General features: G+C 47.7%; 1 protein-coding gene across 1 annotated transcript; it reads right to left on the bottom strand.

The window, feature by feature from the left end:
* Positions 1-20: 20 nt before the first annotated feature.
* LOC136542548 (momilactone A synthase-like) lies at positions 21-1,375 on the bottom strand. Its single transcript, XM_066535051.1, has one exon. The coding sequence runs from the start codon at positions 1,251-1,253 to the stop codon at positions 333-335; it is 921 nt and encodes a 306-aa protein (XP_066391148.1). The 5' UTR covers positions 1,254-1,375; the 3' UTR covers positions 21-332.
* Positions 1,376-14,974: the final 13,599 nt, after the last annotated feature.

The following is a 14,974-nucleotide window of genomic DNA, read 5'->3' as shown; positions in this document are numbered from 1 at the left end:
AATGTGGTACTATTGAGTTTTCTTTTTTTCTTTTGATCGGGTCTCATAGAGTTTTCTTGGATTGGGTTAAAATTGCATGGGCCGATTCTAAAACCGGGCTTAGGTCCAATTTAAGTGTCAACATTGCCATAAGTCAGAGAATCCACGGTGAACAACCGATTGGAGAGATAAGTCGAATGTCTCTATATACCAATCACAGGTGCATCCTCTGTCTCCATTCAATAATAACAGGAACTAGTAGAATGATATGATAGCTTTCGTGTTGGTCCGGTCACGACTCACGATCAACGAAGTACATTGACTTGTTATTATTCCCGGAACCAGGAGAATGGTCAGCTAGCGGTTCCGCTTGCCGCCGGCGCGCCGATCCGCTTGCTGGCCGTGAACCCACCGTCAACGACGAAGTTATGCCCGGTCACGAACTTGGCCTCGTCGGAGGCAAGGTAGACGGCCGCCCTCGCCACGTCCTCCACCTGCAGCACTGCGCCACGGAGCTCGCTCATGCCAGTCTCCACCAGCCGCTTCAGCTGCTCGTCGGGGACGCCAGGGTGCAGCCTGGCGAGGGAGCGGACCAGCAGCGGCGTGGCGATGGCGTGCGGCGAGATGGCGTTGACGCGCACGCCCGACCTCGCCAGCTCGTCCGCGGCAGCCCGCACCACGGAGATGACCGTGGCCTTGGACAGGCTGTAGGGCAGCGCGGCGAGGCCGCCGAGCATGCCCGTGGTGGATCCCGTGCACAGGACGCAGCCGGCGGCCCGGGGCACCATGACGCGCGCGGCGTGCTTGAGGCACGCCACCGCGGACCGCGCGTTGACCGCCATGACGCGGTCGAAGTCCGCGAGGTCCAGCGACGCCAGCGGCGTCGCGGGCGCCGAGGCCCCCGGCGCGCCCGCGTTGCTGTACAGCACGTCCAGCCGCCCGTGCCGCGCCACGGCGAGGTCCGCCGCTGCCGCGATCTGGGCCTCGTCTGTGACGTCGCAACGGGTGTAGGACGCCGCCGCGCCGAGCTCGGCGGCCACGGCGCGGCCGGCGTCGTCCTGCACGTCCGCGAGGATCACCTTGGCGCCGTTCCGGACGAACTCGGCGGCCGTCGCCTTGCCGATGCCGCTGGCCGCGCCGGTGATGACGGCCACCTTGCCGGCTAGCCTCTGAGAGTCTGACGCCGTCGAGAAGCCACCGACGACGCCACGCAAGACGGCTCCCGCAGCTGTACACTTTGTCCCTCCTGTGTTCAAGAAGACACGATTAGTCATCGGCGGCAATGCTTAAGCTTAACAAAGCGATAATTCGTGCATGAAACTTGAAAGAAACAAAAGAAGAATTTAACCACAAGAACCGATTTCTCTGAACACAACACACTACTACACAAACTTTACTGGAGGCGGACGTTTTCGGTTTCCCGTGGCGGGCAAAGCCGTCCGCCGCGGCCTAGAGGCCACGGTAAATCGTGGCTTAACTGCGGCGGGCGGCTTTGCCCGCTGCGGTTAACCGATTTACCGCGGCGGACGGTGTAACGTGCCCGCCGCGGTAAATATACTTTTACCACGGCGGACACGTTACACCGCCCACCGCGGTAAATTATTTTACCGCGGCGGACACTTTTGTGGCCCGCCGCGGTTATGTTCATTAGCCGTGGCGAGCTTTATTATTTATCCGCCTCAGTAAATTATTTCCTGAATTAAAAAAAAAATACAACAGGCATATAAATTCAAATTCAAATCACATCCAGATTTCACACATTAAACTTAAAAAGTATGCAGGCATTACACATGAGATAATATACATATATATACATTCACTTAGTCGTTCTTGTCATCGTTAATTCATTACATTTACATATTAAGGTAGTTATACATGCGCTAAGGAGTAATCCTGCGGACGCATCATCGTGGGCCATTTCCTCAGCCTCTCGTACTCCGGTAAAATCACTAGCGGGCTGTTCTCATTGAAGAACGTGCCCCCTTCAAGCACATATTTGTCTAAGATAAACTTACATATATCCGCCTTTGTCTGCTTGAAGGAGTGTTGGGTGCTCTGTATGTCTCTCCACCAGTTCAATCCATTCTTGAGCACCCTCCAACTACTGCTGTACTGCTTGCACGCCCTCAGAGACTCACAGACGTAGAAGCCACAGATTTGTGATCCTACCGGTTGTTTGGCACACTGCATGATCGATACACAAGCATTACAACACAGGCATTAGAACGCATATGAACGGAAAGCACAATTAAACCTTTCAAATACTTACCGGAAAGTTGTGTCTGATTTTAATGCGGTTCTTATGCTTAGCCTTAAAATTCTCTGTTCTTCGATCATAGCATTCAGGATCCTTCACGTACTCCTTATAAGCGCTATACGAAATGTACTAGTATTAGACAGGGCATTAGAACGCATGTAAGAAGACAGTTCAGTCACTTACACTCTGAGGCAATCTTCAAAGGTCTGGTACCCTTTTAAGTTTGGCACTGTCAACGAATCAAATACGTAGGCCCTGCCATCCTGAGGGTAGATGATAAATGCAACCCAGTGACCCTCGAGGCCTTGGCTGCGCCATTGAAACAAAATACAGGTTACGACGAGAAATAATAATACTAGCTAGCTACCCACTTATCTCTACAGGCATGTCTTCGACTTACCCAAAGTGGTAGGCAGCTAGGATATACCCATTTCCTCTGATCTTCTTCATTGATCCTAGTATGTACCTTGAAATATTCAACTTCTCATTGTCCATCAGTTTCTTCCTGTGCGCCTCTCTCTGTCGCTTGGTCAAGTCTTTCATGGTTGGATGATTGTCATCTAGGTGGTAACCAATGATGATTCTTTGAGCAATATGCATTGGAGATAGATAGATAACATCAAGTTTTAGTTCCTTGGATATATAGGCCATCAACCTGCAAGGACAAGCCATCGTGGCATATATAAGTAGTCTTGACCGATTCAAAGGCAGGTGATATGTGAAACTCGCAATTCGTCACTTACATAGAGAACAAGGTGACTTGGGTGATGTCAAGGTCTTGTTTCCGCAGTAGTCTGTACATGTCGTGGAAAACCACGGGGAGTTCTACATCGTTGCCGGGCAAGTAGAAGTACTCCGCCACAACCTTGACTAGAAAACCATGCAGGCCAGCTTTTGCCGCTTCCATGTACCAGAGATGAAACCTCCTTGTCTCCCACCTTTCCTCGTCGACGAGCTAGGCCTTGGTTATCATGAACTTCCCATGCTCGTAATGGCCGGGGCAGTCATCCGATTCAGGAAATAGATGGAAAGGTGATCTCGGCCTAGGATAGAAATGTTAGTACCATATTATGGCAAAGAAAAGTTATTAGCAAATTATGCTCGCCGCTACCATACCTTTCGAACTCAAGTGAGTATGTGAGCTGCCCTTGGTCGCCTTTAGTCTTCGCCGGCGGTGGAGGATAGTGGCTTGTGCTCGCAATGGCAGCAGGCGGTGTCTTTGCCCCCGGTTCCTCCGTGCCTCCCGGTCCTTTGCTCGTGCCCTTAGACGGACTGCCGGGAGGTGGAGGTGGACTTGTTGTTGGAGGAGGAGAACGAGGGTGAGGGCTTGTGCCTTGGGGTGAGTTCCTTCCCTTGTCATCCCCGCCATTGCCTTCGTCATCGCTGTCGCCGTGATCCAGATCATCGGGGGGACAAGATCCGGCAATGGATGGTTGTAATGCTGGTGTCACCGTCGGCGTAGAAGTCGGCGTCGAGAGAATGATCTCTATGTCGTCCTTGTTCCACAGGACTTCGGAACCCATGGCAGCTCCAAGGATCATTACCCCTTCTGCAGTTGGATATTCCATTTCAAATTCTTCATATTCGGTCGCATACCATGTAAGTATCACGGCAGCATAGTTGGCAGGGATCTGGTCTTGGTTGAAATCTTTGATATCTTCTTTGGGGTGCATGTAACCCTCACCCACGGTCAACTTTTTCGTCCTGCCGAATGGGATCGTGAGGTGGACGCACATGGGTTCCCGGATGTCGTCGACAAGGTGCCTTGGGCGATCCTCGATCATTGGTAGTGGCTGCCCTTGTGTCTACCCTTGTGGAACTTGAGGCATAGCCACGCTAGCCTGGCGAAGCATCTGTGACCTCATCGACACCATATCTGGGTCATTGCTCGTGAAGGCTTCTTTTATGGACCGACTGATCATTTTAGCCATGCCTTGATCATAGCCCTTCTGAAAGATGCCCTCCTTGTACCTCTGCCTTGACCGGTATGTGGCAGCGTCGGATTGCCATGACTCCACTGAGTTCCAGCTCATCTTCGATGACATGCCACGGACGCGGCCACGGTGCTCGGGGGTTCCCAACGCCAGGGTCAACAAGTCTTGGCCCCTACGAACCTCAAAGATGTCCTTGGATTTAGCAGCCTCGATGAGAGCCCTCTCCACCTCCTCGAACTTGGGCTCATTGAACTTGCTCGCGCCCTCCTTGAGCTTCTTCGGCTTGCGGGCATAGATGAAGTCCTTAGCCCTCAAGTCTACATCGTCGTATGGATCGGGAAGCCCGGCGGCAGTTCTAGCCCTTTCTTCCTCCTGCCACTGGGGCCTCTTACCAGCAAACCCAGTCATGCCCAAGTGGTGGGGGTGCAGGTTCTTCTTCGCGAGTGCGCTAAACTTGGCGCTCTTTGCCTTTGCTTCTTCTGTTGTTCTTTATTTGCAGAACTCTTCCCAGTGATGTTCCTTCACCATAGTGTATTTGACACAGGGTGACTTGCCTAGCTTCAGGTAGTACCTGGTCAGCATGGACTTGAAGTTTCTAAAGACTCTTCCTACCACGTGCATGACCCACTCCCTGCACTTGTTCAGATCAGCATCCTCGGAATAATGGAAGCTCCTTGTCACCTCACCCCAGATATGTGTCTTGTAGTCGACCGAGACATTGTTCCACTCCTCCCAAGTGATCTCCACCTTGTCCTTGACTATACATGCCACCTGGTTGCTGAACTTGGCAAGGACCGTGGGTGGTGACAACGGGTTTCCCTCTGGTCCCACCTCATGGATCACATGGACTTCGCCGTGGGTTTCCCTCCGGTGCCTCCTGTGTTCCCCCTTCTTAGCTTTGTCCTCTGACCCCTAAACTTGCCTGAAGTGGTTGGAGATGGAGCGGGGGGTTCTTTGTCCCTGACTTGTTCCTCCTCGAAATTCAATTCTCGAGGCACCACCGACATCTGTTCAGGGTTTGGAGACCGCGCACTTTCAACTTCGTCGTCCCTCGGTTGGTAGGTCGGATCATCTTCCTCCTTTGTACGACGTTTCTTTGTTGGCCTCGGGGTCACAGACACTTGGCTCTCGAGGCTAGTTGATGATGATGCACTAGGGGTAGGGTCGCGCCATTTGCTTATCGGTTCCTCCACCATTGGAAAGCTACAATGAATACATATTTCAGTTGTATAGACACAGTTATAGAGTAGTAAAGTAGAGTAGTACTAGAGTAGTAAAGTAGAGTAGTACTAGAGTAGTAAAGTAGTAGTAGTTGGCTCATATTTGCCCCATTGTCATCACATCGCTTTTAAATTGGTTGCTTGTATCTGGTATACAAGCCATCCTAGTTTAGTGGGGGCACTCAATCATCATCGCCGTTGCCTCAGCATAAAAGGGTTCACATCATTGCATATGCCACTGCCTCAGCTTAGAAGTGTGAAAAGAATCATCATTGCAAATACCAAACAAAAGCCATCAAGATAGTTTCAAAATTCGGCCCCAAAGGGCTAAGTCCTTCGGCCATCAAGATAGAGTAGAAGACTAGAGGAGGTTAGAGTAGAGTAGAGTAGAGTAAGAGGAGTAGAGTAAGAGCTGTACAACTCAAAAGTTTGTTTACTGCAGCGGGCACCTTAGGTTGAGTAGTACTAGTAGAGTAGTATTGTATAGTAGTAGTAGTAGATTCAGTAGTACTAGTAGAGTAGTATGGTTCCATGATATTAATAATAAGTTACAAAACTTGCCTTCAATAGATCGAGCTATATTATTACATATATGTCTCTGGGATACATATATCATTTTGGTGCAGGTGCTTTCACCGTCCTCTTCTCACCGTCGGGGCGGGCCCACGGCATCATCTTGGACTTGTTGAATCGGTCCTCGACAGCCTTGATCTTCTTTGAATGATCAGTAAAAAGCTCGAGCTCTGCGTAGTTGTTGTATTGTTCAGGACTCTGCACCCCATCAGCTCCCACAATCCGCTGCTTTTCGGACACAACCACATGCCTTTTTGGGTCCTCTGCATATATATAGTAGGCCACTTGCGCAACATTGGTTGCTAGTACCCACGGGTCATCTTTGTAGCCGATACTTTTAAGGTCCACAGTGGTTAGCCCATAACTGTCCACTGCAACCGCATTCGGTTTGACCCACTGGCAACAGAAGATGGTTATGCGTAGGTTTTGGCCGTAGTCAAGTTCCCATATTTCTTTGACTTGCCTATAGTATTGCCTCCTCTGGCCTGTGGACTCTTCTTCGCCCTCGTATCGAACATCGCAGTTCTGTGCCGAGCTCTTCTTGTCCTTGTCTTTCATGTGGAACCTGTAGCCCTGGGCATCATACCCTTGCCACGTGGTGATTTGGCTAGATGGGCCTAACACAAGCCTCTTAACGGTCTCCGTATCTTCATCAGGGCATCCTTCAAGGGGTATGTGTTGCTCTTTGAGCCACTCTATGAAATTGCTCTTGTGATGGTTCTGGACCCATGCCTCCGTGCGCTGTCCGTCATTAGCAGCGTGGATCTCTTCTAGGTGCTTTTCAATGTATTTCTCCATGCTCACTAACTGATGAAGGATGTTGTAATGAGCTTCTTGCACCATTCGGTTTGCCACATCGGTGTGTACTTTTCGGCCTGTGCACCCCATCCCTGAGGTTTTGCCTTCGTGGTGATGGACAGGCAGCCTAATCACCCTCCCATCTCTTATGTACCTCATACACCAGTTCACGGCCTCCTCCGTTGTGTATGCCTCGATCATAGAGCCCTCCGGGTAAGCGCGGTTATGGACGTATTTGTTGAGGGTGGACATGAACCACTCGTATGTCCACATCTAGTGTAGGTACACGGGGCCTAGTTGATGGATCTGATCAACCATATGCATCATTAGGTGTGGCATAATATCAAAGTAAGATGGTGGAAAGCACATCTCGAGCTGGCAAAGGGTCTCCGCGATAAACTCCTTTAGGGTAGGCAGCTCAACCTTATCAATGACCCTCTGGGTGATGCGATTAAAGAAGTATGACATCCGTGTGATGACCATCTTCACGTACTCTGGACGGATAGCCCTAATCGCAATTGGTAGGAACACCGTCAGCATGACATGGCAGTCGTGTGAGTTGTAGCCGGTCATTATGAGGTCTTTCATGGAGACCAGGCTCTTGATGTTGGAAGAGAAACCAGTCAGCACCTTGATACCCCTAAGCAACTTAAGAAAAGCTGTCCTCTCGTCTTGCGTTAGGTTGCAGGCCGCACCCCGGATATTGACTTACCGTTCTGAGGCGGTCCCAGGTGAAGGTCCGGCCTGATGCCCAGATTGACAAGATCCATCCGTGACTTGATACCATCCTTTGTCTTGCCCTTGATGTCCAGCAGGACACCGATCATGCTTTCAAAGACATTTTTCTCCAGGTGCATGCAGTCGATGGCATGGGGTGTATTCAGTGTTTTCCAATACGACAGGTACTTGAAGAAAATTGACTTCTTCTTGAAAGGAGCGGCGGCGGGGACTTCCTCCGTCTGGTCCTGCTTTCGCTTCCTTGTCTGCTTGGTCCCCTCTTTAGGCGGCTTCTTCTTCTTTCCAAACTCCACCTGATCCATGTCCTTGACCATCTCATACACCTTTGTCCCCCAACTAGTCTGTGTCGGTTGATCACGCTGCGGCTCGTCCTGATTGTCAAAGTATTTGTTCATAATACTTCTTCTATACCTGTGATTTTTGGTGAGGAACCGTCTGTGCCTTATGTACACCATCTTATTGGATCCCTTAAGGTAAGTGTAGCAGGTCCCGTCGATACAAATTACGCAGCCGGTCTTCCCTTTGATATGCCCCGACAGTGAGAAGAGACCGGGGTAATCGGTGATGGTGACAAAGATGATTGCTTTTAGTGTGAACTTCTCCTTGCGGGATGCATCCACCATCTGGACCCCAACATCAAATAGTATCTTCATTTCCTCCATGAACGGCTCTAGGAACACATCTATATCGTTGTCGGGCTGCTTCGGTCCGGAGATAAGCATGGTCAGCATAAGGTACCTACGCTTCTGACATAGATGGGGAGGTAGGTTGTACATGGTGAGCACGATGGGCCAAGTGCTGTGCGAGCTGCTAAGCTCACCGAACGGGTTTATCCCGTCGGTACTCAGCGCGAACCTAACATGCCTGGGCTCCTTACCAAACTCCGGGTAGGCCTCGTCGAAATCCTTCCACTGCTTGCCATCGGATGGGTGCCGTAGCTTGCCATCGTCTTTCAGGCGGTCAGCTGATGCATGCTAGGACATGAGCTTGGCATTGTCCGGGTTCCCAAATATTGCACGCAGGCGATCGGTCACGGGCAGGTACCACATCGACAGTGCTAGACTTTTCCTGTGTGTGTAACCCTCTTCTTCATCGTCCTACTGAACCGAGATCTATTTGGCCGCACTGCTCTTCTTTGCCCCCTTCTTGTTCTTCTTCCGACCACCCCGCAAGCCTCCCTCGTCTTCTGCATCCACGCGACAACCAGCATTTTTCTTATACTGACTAAAGCCACAGTGCGGATAACTCGTCAAATTCTCATACCCATTGCCTCGATACAGGATGCAGTGGTTAGGGCATGCATCAAACTTTCTAAGCTTCATCACCACTGGTCGAATCAGCTTCTTGGCTCGATAAGTATTGGCGGGCACCTTGTTAGCCGTTGGGTACGTGGTGGCAAGGTAGCTTAACAACTCATTAAAGCTAGTGTCAGACCAACCATGATGAGCCTTCAACATCAACATATGGAGGTTAAAACGGAGCGTCGTGCACTCCTTCGGACAATCGTCGCCGTCCTTATAGAGAGGATCAACTGCCGCCTGCTTCAACTCTCTGAAATTCTCCAACCACTTTGGGCAACCCAACACAATGTCGTCTTCATCGAAGTGTTTGACTAGATCTTCAACAAGCTGCATATCATCGGGTTGGCTCACAGTATCCTGACCATCCCACCGTCGCCGGCTTCGTCAGCCATGTCTTGCATTAGATCATCCACCGTGATGTAATCACGACAACTGTTGTCACTGTCGGCTGGCGCAGCAGCTGCTGAAGATGATGAGGAGCCGGGTGCTCCTAAAGGATCTTTATTCACCGGTGGTGCTGTCGTCGTCGGCGTCGAAGAGCTCACTCCAGATGCACCGCCACTCGCACCAACTCTTTCGCCGTGAAATGTCCAGACTGTGTAGCCCTCGACGAAACCATACATGATCAAATGAGTTTGCACCTCGCTGTCTCGGTGGGCTTTCAGGTTCTTGCAACGAGAACATGGACATATGGTTGTCACCCGCTTCAGTCTCTCATGGTGAGCTTTACCAGCAGTAATAAACTTCCTTAATTCAAAGAGGTACCGTGGATCATTCACTCTATCGATCCGGTACATCCATTCCGACTTATCCATCATACCTGCGAACATTATCCGTCACAATCAACAAATAAAGAAGAATTAGGAGAAATTGATGATTTTTACGTCCAAAATCATGAAAAAGAGAGGAAATGACGATGTGAAAGATGAAGCATGCATCTATGATGAATCTAAAGTTAAAGAAATACATGACATCATTTTTTCTATTAAAATTGATCTAGATCTGATCTAGATCTAGAGAGAACTCTAGATGATGGAAATAGAGAGAGAGGATGGAAGGAGAGAGGGAGAGCCTTTATGAACCTCTTATGATGTCCTCCTCCCTCAAATCCAAGCCCTTCAACTCAAATCAAAAGTTTTCTCAAATTTTAGGGCAAAGCCTCCCCCATGAGTTTGAGAGAGGAAGACCCGTTGAAAAGATGAAGGGGTGGTGCTGTGTATTTGTACAGGCTTTACCGTGGCGGGCAAGATAAAGTGCCCACCTCGGTAAATCAACTCTCTTACCGCGGCGGGCAGTTTAAAGAGCCCGCCACCGCCCGCCGCGGTTAATACGATTTTCTGCGGCGGGCAAGTAAGGTGGCCCGCCGCGGTAAACTCTTTTCCTGCAGCGGGCGCCTCGGTGGCCGGCCGCCGGTTAACCGTGACGGGCAAAAGAGGTGTCCGCCACGGAACCCATTTTGATCACGCTGCGCAAATTGATTCCTGTAGCAGTGACAGTAGCGACTGAAAGGAGAAACCTGAAAACGAGATGCGTTGCTCTCAGCATCCTGGCAGATGGTGCTACTCTTGAGCTTCTCTGATCAAAGCTGGGTTTTGAGCTGCCAATGCTGCTGTGATTCTGCGAACAAGCTGTGAGTGGCGGCCCTTTTAAGGATCTGAACGCAGGCTATAGGAATCATGATGATGGCACGTTTGACTCGTTCTCGACGCTATTGATTGTCATGTTTTGGCTATTTTTATCGCCGCGTTTTATAATAATTATTAAAGTCGTCACGGCACACGTGCATGGTTCTGTATAGCATAGCAGCCTATTTTGATTGGACTTTTGGGGAGCTCCAGCTCATACTCATTGGTTCCGGCAGAATGAATGAAGTCGTTAAACACACCATTTTTCGACTAAAATAGAGCCAAGACGACTTATCCAAAACATCCTCGATCTTATTCGTAGCTCCAGCTACAAGAGCTTAGAGCTCCGCCAACATACATTCTACTCCAACGTCCAAACTACCGAATGCAGCAATGGTTGTACAATGTCAACCAATCGATAAAAAATGAGCAGAACATTTCAACCGACTCTACCGACCAGGCAAAAAACAGAAGTTCTCAATCGACAGAGTAAGAGAACAGAACATTTCAACGGATGGATTGCGTGTCAAAGGCCACATAAAATGCTCCAAAGACGGACCTTAGATCGATGAGCCGTCGTTCTATGACTCTAGACCCCGACAGATCAGCTGTACAACCTGTGCTCCCATACTCGCCCACATTCAAATGAAGTGGTTGAAAGCAACATTTTGAGTCAAAAACAGAAACAACATGATCGTAATAGTCACCCACAACCTATTTCTAGCCCTGCCAACGTACATTTACTCCACACGCTACGAAATGCAGTAATAGTTTTGCTACTTTCAAATCGATCAGTGAAGAAAACAGAACATTTCAATCTATGTACCAAGCCAAAGGACAAACTTTTCAACCGACGGAGTCAAAACCGAAACACTTCAGCCGAATGGGATGGCCACAAAAAAAAATGCTTCAAAGAGGAGACATTTGAACGATGAGCGTCGCTCGGTCGTTGCATGCCCCGCCCCCGACAGAGCTTTGCGATTGCGAGTGCGACCTGTGTTGTGAGAGCCTATGCCAGCCCTAGGGTAGGGTATGAGGTGCGACGGCTGAGGGTTCAAACGGAGGAGGAGCCTAAGCTCAAGTATACAAATCTCCAGGTCCTATAATCCATTAGACATTAGCAAATTAATGAGAAGAAAGACATAGAACTGACCAGACGGTCCAAAAAGATAACATCGTCATTTCTTTCCTAGTTTTATTTTCCCACGGCCCTCGGGTTGAGAGGAGGCGATGAGTCACGCTGCACAAAACACACTCTGATCGTGAGTTTGTGACGTGCGCCTTACACACGCGGCCACCAAGAGCTAGACTACCGGAGACACGGACACGACGCACGAGGACGGCGACCAGACAGGGCTCCACGACGACGACACCTTGATTCTTGGCTTCTTACGAATTGCGATCACCGATCAGTTGTTTAGGCCCAAGGTATTTTTTTCCTTTTTATTTTTAATCCAAATTAATTATTTGTATAGTATTCCACACTTCTATTACTTTGTACCTATAGTCATATTTTTTTTCTAATTTAGGTGTTAGAATTTTAGAATGTTACCTAAGAAACATTTGTCATGTGTGAGAAAAGAAAATGAATATATTATTTTTTTAATCTACATTGTTCCTCGATAATTATCATACATCTACAAATATATTGTTTAATCTACATTGTTCATCGATAATTATCAGACATGTTAAATTAAAAATATGTTATTGAATTTGCTTTCGTTTTACAAGTAAAATCAGTACCTATATATTATAAGATTTTATACATAGTTAAGAGAGGCCGTTGCGACGAGATTGCTAGAGGGCTCTTAAAATTTTAGGACCGGCACTGGTGAGAGCGGGTTTTCACACGCTTCTCCCTGATCAAAGCTTGATAAGTCATGAGGGAGTGACGGCTCCGTTACAGATCAGGAGCCCAAGACATCCAGGTTATACAAGCCGTGTCATGTTTGAATCGCTCACCACCTGGTCTAAGGGTGTGTTTAGTTCGCGAAATGAAAATTTTTGAATGCCACATCAGATGTTTCGGGGATGTCGGAAGGGGTTTTCAGATACTAATAAAAAAAAACTAATTATATAGCTTGTCTGGAAACTACGAGACAAATTTATTAAGCCTAATTAATCCATCGTTAGCGCATGTTAGTTACGGTAGCACTTATAGCTAATCATGGACTAATTAGTCTTAAAATATTCGTCTCACGATTTCCAATCAAACTGTGCAATTAGTTTTTTTCGTCTATATTTAATACTCTATACATGTGCCACAAGATTCGATGTGATAATTTGTGGTGAAATTTTTTGGAAACTAAAGCAGGCCTAATTTGTTGTTGTCTGTCTGACTGTCTCCGATCTGCGGCCGAGTTCGTACATACTGAAGGCCTATATAAACAATTAACAAATATTCATGAAAAGTAGCACATCATCCGCAAAATGTAGACTCACAACCCCAGGTTCAAAAATCATAAAGCAACCCTCTAATACTATACCTTCACCAGTTACGAAAGCATCCGCAAATTCAGAAGACACACATCAGGAGGTAAGGTCCAAGTCAGAAGCTGTGTTCAACTACCACACCATAGTCACCAGTTCAAAAAACAAAGCAGTTTCTCTTTTTTTTTTCCCACTGCTTCATAAGTAAACAAAACCAAACTACAACCGTCATTTGTCGGCTGTGTTGGTTTTCCTCCGGCAAAAGTTTAGTCCTGTCACATTAAATATTTGACACATACATAAAGTATTAAATATAGACTAATTATAAAACTAAATACACAGATTGAGACTAATATACGCAGATTGAGACTAATATACGGGACGAATTTTTTAAGCCTAATTAGTCCATGATTTGACAATGTGGTGCTACAGTAAATATGTGCTAATAACGGATTAATTAGACTTCATAGGCTCTGTTCGGCTTACTCTATATTCGGTTTGTTTGGTTTTTTTTTTAGCCGGAACAGTGTTTTTCTCTCACAGCAATTCAGTCAGAACAGTATTTTTTAGTCAGTTTCATCTAAGTTTCAGACCAGTGAACGGGACCATAAATTCGTCTCGTGAATTACTAAGGACTTATGTAATTTATTTTATTATACTATCCGAATACTCAATGTGTACACCACATCGGACGTAATCGACGCGTGGAAGACATTAAAAAAAAATCGTGCGGACGACTCGTATCCATTCTTGCGCCATCCAGTTGTGGTCCGTGGAACAAACAACAACCAATAAGATCGGATCACGCCACAAAATAAGCCAGCTAAACAGCACCTTGTGATCTTGGGTTTCTATGATACAGTAAGTTTTGAAGACGAGAGTAAAAAAACTTATGACCCGCCGGTTATGACGTCGATATAAGATTTAACCTTGGCAGATCGAGAAACTCTTGAACTCTAATAGTGCAAATTCTTAGCGCCACACCATATCCTAGCTCGGCAACCGTAGTCGTATGCATCATGTTCGTTTGAGCTTGTTTGACTTATAAGCCGTACTTTTTCAGTCAACAAATAGTATTTTTCTTTCACACCAAATTAATCAACAATACTTTTAGTCATGGTTTATCAGCCAAACAAACCCCCACGGCACCCACGTCATTGCCCTCAGTAGGACTACATCGTTCACACCGGCTGACTAAAATGTTACCGAGGCTCGCGCTTGTCATTATTTTTAGATTGCCAGTGAGAAAGATTTTTTAACATGTCTAAACTCGCACATATGGAAAGTCGAACCTCGGGACTCGCTCTCTCGCGCGCCCCCGGCCTCGGCGTACGACGGGACCGGCGCCTGCTGCCCCCCGCCGTCGCGTTCGCGTTCGAGTCCATCGGCTGAACGCCTGAACTGAACCCTCTGTACTCGTAAGGCGTACCGCGCGCTCTGTGAGTCGTGATTCGTGCGAATCTGTGACTGGGATCTAGCACTGTACAGGCGCTGAGCCGCTGACGCTGACCATGATCTGGCACGCAGCTAGGGAATGAACGGTGCAGAGTGGAGTACTAGGAACTGCAGAGTACAGACTACAGACTACAGAGTACATTGACGCTGTCCTTCGTGGCCACCTCTCCTGGTCGTGTGCAGCGTGCAGGTCGTTCATGGGTTTGATTCAGCTACGACTACGAGCAGTCTCAAGACACTGGGATCGGTGACATCTGACTTCTGAATTAAACACTCCCTCGTCATGAGATGTAAACATAGGCCTGGTTTAGATTGTAAGTTTTTTCGCTCTCTCTTTATCACATCAAATCTTTTGACACATGTATGGAGTATTAAATGTAGATAAAAAAATAACTAATTACACAGTTTGATTGTAAATTACGAGACGAATCTTTTGAGCCTAGTTAGGCCATGATTGGACAATAATTGTCAAATACAAACGAGCGTGCTACAGTGCCAAATACTAATTTCTAACCCTAATCTAAACAAGGCCATAGAAGTTTTAACCATCAAAGGTATTATAAATTTGGCATACCTTGGTTCCATGAATCATTTCGATTGACTAACAATAAAAGGAAGCAGAATACATAATTCTACAGTTTTGCACAAAGCAGCTGGCCGGGAG

Source organism: Miscanthus floridulus, chromosome 3 (assembly GCF_019320115.1).
Source record: "Miscanthus floridulus cultivar M001 chromosome 3, ASM1932011v1, whole genome shotgun sequence".
NCBI classification, from domain to species: Eukaryota; Viridiplantae; Streptophyta; class Magnoliopsida; order Poales; family Poaceae; genus Miscanthus; species Miscanthus floridulus.
The sequence above is the reverse complement of the archived record's forward strand: the minus strand, read 5'-3'. Positions and strand labels throughout refer to the sequence as shown.